This window comes from Danio aesculapii, chromosome 25 (genome assembly GCF_903798145.1).
Source record: "Danio aesculapii chromosome 25, fDanAes4.1, whole genome shotgun sequence".
Taxonomy (NCBI): Eukaryota; Metazoa; Chordata; class Actinopteri; order Cypriniformes; family Danionidae; genus Danio; species Danio aesculapii.
The window spans coordinates 34,057,788-34,065,287 of NC_079459.1; the positions used below are offsets into that span (position 1 = coordinate 34,057,788).

General features: G+C 35.7%; 1 protein-coding gene across 1 annotated transcript in view; it reads right to left on the minus strand.

Annotated features, from left to right (window-relative positions):
* The window catches only part of LOC130219153 (neogenin), a 241,186-nt gene that overhangs the window by 21,006 nt on the left and 212,680 nt on the right, over positions 1 to 7,500 (minus strand). The window contains exons 15-16 of the mRNA XM_056451454.1: positions 6,307 to 6,501; positions 4,662 to 4,757 (exon numbers count right to left, since the gene is read on the minus strand). Of these exons, the coding sequence (XP_056307429.1) occupies positions 4,662 to 4,757; positions 6,307 to 6,501 (291 nt within the window). The remainder of the gene's footprint in view (positions 1 to 4,661; positions 4,758 to 6,306; positions 6,502 to 7,500) is intronic.

Genomic DNA, 7,500 nt, shown 5'->3' on the forward strand with positions numbered 1-7,500 from the left:
GGTCACCACAGTGGAATGAACCGCCAACTATTCCAGCATGTTTAACATGATAAGAATATATTATCTAAATAAATTTTAGTTATTGAAAAAAAAATAAGTTTAAAGAAATCCATAAATGCATATATTTATAATAATACAACTGTAAAATTATATATATATATATATATATATATATATATATATATATATATATATATATATACATATATATATATATATATATATATATATAAATAATATAGTATAATATAATATACATAATTATATAGAAAATTAATAAATGAATGTTTAACAGAGCAAGGAAATTTTCACAGTATGTCTGATAATATTTTTCCTTCTGGAGAAAGTCTTATTTGTTTTATTTCCGCTAGAATAAAAGCAGTTTTTAATTTTTTCTGAACCATTTTAAGGTCAATATTATCAGCCCCTTTAAGCAAATTTTTTCAGATAGTCTACAGAACAAACCATCATTATACAATAACTTGCCTAATTACCCTAACCTGCCTAGTTAACCTAATTAACCTAGTTAAGCCTTTAAATTTTACTTTAAACTGAATAGAAGTGTCTTGAAGAATATCTAGTCTAATATTATTTACTGTCATCATGACAAAGAGAAAATACATCAGTTATTAGAGATGAGTTATTAAAACTATTATGATTAGAAATGTGTTGGAGAAATCTTCTCTCTGTTAAACAGAAATTGGGGAAAAAAATAAACAGGGGGGCTAATAACTCTGACTTCAACTGTATATTGGTCTGATAGTGATCTTACCATTTGACAAAAATGACATTAATTAAAAACAAAAAATAAACTAATACGTATAATACTGCAGCGCTGTCAAATACAAATAAGAGTTTCTGAAAAAAAATAATTAAATGTAAAAATAATTAGCATTAGGGGCGTCACGGTGGGGCAGTGGGTAGCACAATCGCCTCACAGCAAGAAGGTCGCTGGTTCGAGCCTCGGCTGTGCCAGTAGGCATTTCTGTGTGGAGTTTGCATGTTCTCCCCGTGTTGGTGTGGGTTTCCTCTGGGTGCTCCGGTTTCCCCCACAGTCCAAACACATGCACTAAAAGGGAACTGAATAAATTAAAGTGGCCATAGCGTATGAGTGTGAATGAGAGTGTCTGGGTGTTTCCCAGTACTGGGTTGTAGCTGAAAGGCCATCCGCTGCGCAAAACATATGCTGGATAAGTTGGCGGTTCATTCCACTGTGGCGACCCCTGATTAATAAAGGGACTAAGCTGAAAAGAAAATGAATGAATGAATGATTAGCATTTTCAGACGTGTAAGTGTAGAGCTGGAGTGTGGATTTTGACTTTTATCCTGATGAAGTGTGTGTGTGTGTGTGTGTTTTCTAATTTCAGATGGGCTTCTGTAACAGACACCTGATGCTGATCAATAAAGCTTTGAAGATTAGTTTAACTAAGATACACCTGGAATTACTATTGATTTCTGTGTGTAAACATCCACTGATCAACAACACACACACACGCACACGCACACACACACACGTGAATGATCATCACAATCTGAGAACACACTCGTTTCTGGGTCAACTCACGCACACACACAAACTCACTCGCTCACCCACAAACACACACTCAATCACATACAGAACACACACACACACACACACACACACACACACACACACACACACACACACACACACACACACACACACACACACAGGGGGTCTGCAGGGCTCTAACGGCAGCTTCATCTGTCTGAGACACTGACAGACGCAGCAGCACACGACACACACCTGCAGATCTAGAGGAACACCACTGTGACACACACACACACACACACACACACACACACACACACACACACACACCTGTCCCAGAACGGAGGGGTTTGTGGCTCCAGCCAGCTCTCACTTAGACAGAGACATGGTCACATGCAGTCAAACACACATGCACGCAGTTTCTCACACACACATACACTTTTAGCTTAGCATAAATCATTGAATCGGATTAGACCATTAGCATCTCACTCAAAAATGAGCAGAGTGTTGATCATTTGCTCTATTTACAGCTGGACTCTTCAGTAGTCACATCGTGGACAGGAAATGGAAAGTAGCTCTTTTCCAGACTAACATCACTAGGAACCATACTCTTATTCAGCTGCAATAATAGAGGAACTGTGCTGCAAGCGGCATTACTATTGGCTGAAAATCTAGCAACCACTGACGCAGAGCTGTTTCCATGGGCGGCGTAATAAACTGATCGTTGTGGAGCTTATCATGGCTGTTTCCACTGAGCGGTACGGTACACTTTTATGGCCGTTTCCACTGTCAAAAGGCGTATTGAATCATACAACTTTTTCGCCACCCTTTGCAAAGGGTACCAAAAGGCGGAGCTAGACGCGCAGCTGAACGCTATTGGTTTACAGAGATACGTCATTCGCTCGCGCAACAAGTCAGAATGAAAACAAAGGCACCGCCATGTTTTAAATACACAGCCGAGACATTACACCGTTATAATAAATACATATAATAACCAGTCATGGTTGACCCGAGCTTAAACAAACCTTGTCGTTGTCTTGATGAACAGCCACAAAGCCGAGAAGAACAAAATCTGCTGTGTGTCCTGTTTTTGTTTTACGAGCCCGTCTAAAAGTGCGAGCAGTTTCACTTTGTCCAGAGAGCTCGCGATCGCGTCTATATGTGAAATAACGAACTTTGAGCTCATATTAATAACCTTTAGTGATTATTAAAGCACTCTGATATCCGATCCTGTCAGAAAGAGACGGGACTCACATGAGCGTGAAGTGCGAAAAAACAAAGGAGAAGCTGGAAAAAACAGCTGCAAATGATGCGTCTGCAACCTAAAACATGATCAAACTGCCATGTTTAACTATTATCATCACCTTCTGGACTATTATGAACTCAGAATGATGGAATTACTCTATAACAGAGCTTACATGTGCTGGTGAAGATTACAGACACAGATGAGAGGTTTGCTCTGACTGTAGGCTATATGTTGTGTGCTGTTTTTGAACCCCAATAAGGACTAAATGTCTGCTGTGTGTAGTTTATCTGTAATTGGTAACATATCGGAGACTGTTCATATGTTGCGTTATTTATTTTATTTAATGGGGTATATGCCGAAGCATGCTAATAGGACTTTTAATTTGCCAGTAACCTGGGTTAATTGTTTCCGGTGAATTGTATGCCAATGCAAAATCGGCCCGTTTAAGGTCTGAGTTCTTTAAAATCAGCGATCTCCACTGGCTGAGTGATATCCAATATAAAGTCGTTCTCAGATTGTTCAAGAAGCACTGCATTAAATAACATTTCCCCCGCCATGTCTTTATAATATGAGCATTCATTTTAACCCAGTATATTCAATGGAGCTTCTGTGCTAGCCAGCCGATTCTGACGGGCGCATGCAATTAAACGACTTTTTGTCTCGTTTTACGCTTGAGCAACTAAATGAATGCCAAAGTCTGTTTAACTGATTGTGTTTTAATTACATTACAACATCGATGCTGTAAAAGGAACCGTATAATATGGAAAATAACAGGTCACTGGAAGTTTAGCAGTATTGGAACCACACTAGCTCGGCATATTGCAGACGTTACAGTAGGCTATTGTACACTGTCATTGATCTGCAGTTATAATCAAATCATGTTATGGAAAGGTTAGTAATGAACATTTATATTTATGTGTATGACGCGTCTGTTTTGTGAGAAGAGCTTCTTATATGATATGTAAACGACCTGTTCAGCTTTACTGTAGACATTTTCTCGAGCGAGAATTACATCGACTGAAACTTTCTGTCATACACCACGCCCACCAAAAGGGGGTTTCATTGGAACCCTTTTAGTAGTGGAAACACGAGCCTGATAAATGTAACCCGTACCGTCCCACTCAGTGGAAACGAGCCATCAGTGAACTCCAGCTCTGTGTAGTAAACGCCGCTCCATCTGAAAGCACACGATGGAGGTTTACTAGAACGGACTTAAACTAAATGCGCCTTAGATTAATGGAGCTAGTTTTTAACAACGGCTGGTTATCTACTGTATGAAATCAAAATACACAATGTTTATTATGCTAACACACATTATTAGTCTTAAAGTGAATAATTAATCCATTCAAGTTAATAAAAAGTCAAAAAAGCTTCAAGTTAATGCGTTTTTATGTTTGTTTTGATAATCTTCAAAGTCTGAGAATATGCGTTTTGATTGGCTCCTTCACTGATGATGTCACTGACACTTCCGTCACAATATTGTAAGCCACACCCTTTTTACTGTTAGTTTGTAATAAGGGAATGACATGCAAAAAGAAAGCTCCGCCCACCTACACAATATTCCTTTTCAGTTGGAAGTACATTAACATACGTAAATATTCATTTATGCATACGATAACCGAAGAAAGCTATGAATGGTGTCATGTGATCACCATCCAATCAAAACCTACAATCATTATGTAACATAAATCAACATCTTTACTAGCATGAGGGCGGGTCCAAGCTGTCAATCATCTGAGATCCACCAATAGCAGACCACAACCATCCAACCAATCATAATGGAGCGCATCCCCGCCCCTACATGTGTTCTGATTTGAGAAGCTGATTTCACTGATTTACATCACAATACAGAAGAACTGGCATCTTAAATAACGCTAATGTTGATCAGCGAGAGATTGTTACCGGATTGAGGTCTTGTGATGGCGCTGTTGTAGATGGGAACGCCTTCGCCCATGTTGTTATAAGCCTTGAGAGTGATGACGTAATGGGAGCTGGCATCTGCAGAGGAAAACATAAATACAGATGTCTCTAACACATATAATGCTAATGTAATAGAAACATCTTTTGCATGAGAGAGAATAATCCTCTAATGATAACTGAAAATAAGTTCAATACAATTTAAGCTTTGCGGAAAGCATGCAATTACCACAGAAAATGATTCACTAGCAAACATAAAATGCGTACACAAGGAGAAAATAATAATAATAATAATAATAATAATAATAATTAATCCAAAAATATTTTAATGAAACAATTACAATAAAAAAAGATCAAATATAATAATGAAGTGTACAATACTAAAACGTACAAATTTGAATTAAAAACATCAAATGCCAAAACTTTTACATGCCTACAGAATAATAGGATACCATAATATACTAATTATATTTCTTATTTATTATAATAATATGAATTAAATCCAAGTAGTTTATGCTTAGAGAAAACGTATCTAGAAATATTAAAATGTATCTAGAAATTTCCTGCATTTAATGATAATAATAATTATAAAAATATTATTATTACTACAATATACTATAAAAAATATTATATGATCAAAATATTATTTATTCTACGTATAATTCCAGCATTTTCCTAACAACAACAATAATAAAAATGTATTATTATTAAAAAAGATTAATATTTAAAGAAATTTCTTGCATTTTCTTAACAATGATTTTAATAATAAAATATTATTATATAAAAAAGAGTCTTATTTATTGAAAAAAATAATAAAACAAATTCAGTTAAAAATATGATTTATTCTTGATAGAATTAATGTATTTTCATAACAATTATGATAATATTAAAAACTATTATTATTATTTTTATAATTATAATTTAAAAAGTAAAATTAAGAAATCATAAAATTTTTTTTTAACAAAAATATTATTTATTCTATATATAATTCCTGCATTTTCTTAATAATAATAATAATAATAATATACATTATTATTATTACTACTAAAAATAAATTATTTTATAATTTAATAAATGTTTTATGATCAAAAAATTATATATTCTATATATAATTCCTGCATTTCTTAACAACAATAATAAAAAATACAAAATAAAATAATAATACAAATTTACTATTAAAAAACAAATTATTTTATATATATTTTATGATCTAAAATATTATTTATTATTTTACTTTACAATTCTACAATTGAACAGAAACTGAAATATTCCTAAAGCATTTTAAACTGGTGTGATTCAAAACATAACAGATTATGTTTATTATAATAATAGAAAAGAATAAATGATTAAAAATAATAACTATAGCCATCTCCATAGACATTTGCATGTACTTTACAAAGCTTAAATGTTGTTTAGCTAGTAGCTATGTGTATTTGAGACCTGAAATAATCTTTATTTGTGTAAAAACACAGATTAATTGTGATTTATGATGTGTGCTCCTCGTTCTACCCCTCAGTGCGAGCTGTCAGATTTGAGTTTGAGCAGCTGATGATGCGTTATTTAATGTGCGTTATAACCACACCCCTGTGATTGTATGAGTGAAAGGGTTAAAGGCAGTGCAGATGCTCACCGAGGTTATCAATGCTGTAGAAGCGCTGCTTGTAGTCTAGAGTGACTGTGTGTGCATGCGGACTGCCGATGCCGTAGCCGATCTTATAGCCACGCACTAAAACATCCTGGTTTTCTGGAGGAGTCCAGCTCACCACGATCCGATTTACCAGTGGACGAGTGTGAAGAGAACTCGGGACTCCTGGTACCTGAGACTCTGGAACAAAGAAGAGTTACAAAGAAGGAAAATGTTTAGTTTTTTTTTTACCTCAATACATAAAAACCACAAAAATAAAAAGTTTAATGACTAAAAACAGCAAAAAATCTAATATTGATATATTTACACTGATATAAAAACATACATATACACACACTACCATATATACACTGACCGGCCACTTTATTAGGTACACCTGTCCAACTGCTCATTAACGTACATTTCTAATCAGCCAATCACATGGAAGCAACTCAACACATTTAGGCATGTATAGACATGGTCAAGACAATCAGCTGCGGTTCAAACTGAGCATCAGAATGGGGCACAGGCTCACCAAAATTAAACAATAGAAGATTGGAGAAATGTTGCCTGGTCTGATGAGTATCCATTTCTGCTGCCACATTTGGACGGTAGAGTCAGAACTTGGTGTCAACAACATGAAAGCATGGATCCATCCTACATTGTATCAGCGGTTCAGGCTGGTGGTGCTGGTGTAATGGTGTGGGGGATCATTTCTTGGCACACCTTGGGCCCATTAGTACCAACTAAGCATTGTGTCAACGCCACAGCCTACCCGAGTATTGTTGCTGACCATGTCCATCCCTTTATGACCACAGTGTCTCCATCTTCTGATGGCTACTTCCAGCAGGATAATGCACCATGTCATAAAGCGTGAATCATCTCAGACTGGTTTCTTGAACATGACAATGAGTTCACTGTGCTCAAATGGCCTCCACAGTCACCAGAGCTCAATCCAATAAAGCACTTTTGTAATGTGGTGGAACAGGAGATTCATATCATGGATGTGCAGAGGACCAAAATCTCTGAGGAATATTTCCAGTACCTTGTTGAATCTATGCCACAAAGGATTAAGGCAGTTCTGAAGGCAAAAGGGGGTCCAACCCAGTACAAGGTGAGGTGTGCTTAATAAAGTGGCCGTGAGTGTATATTACTATACATATTTGTAATTGCTGTTAAACGATAATTAGGATTAATCAC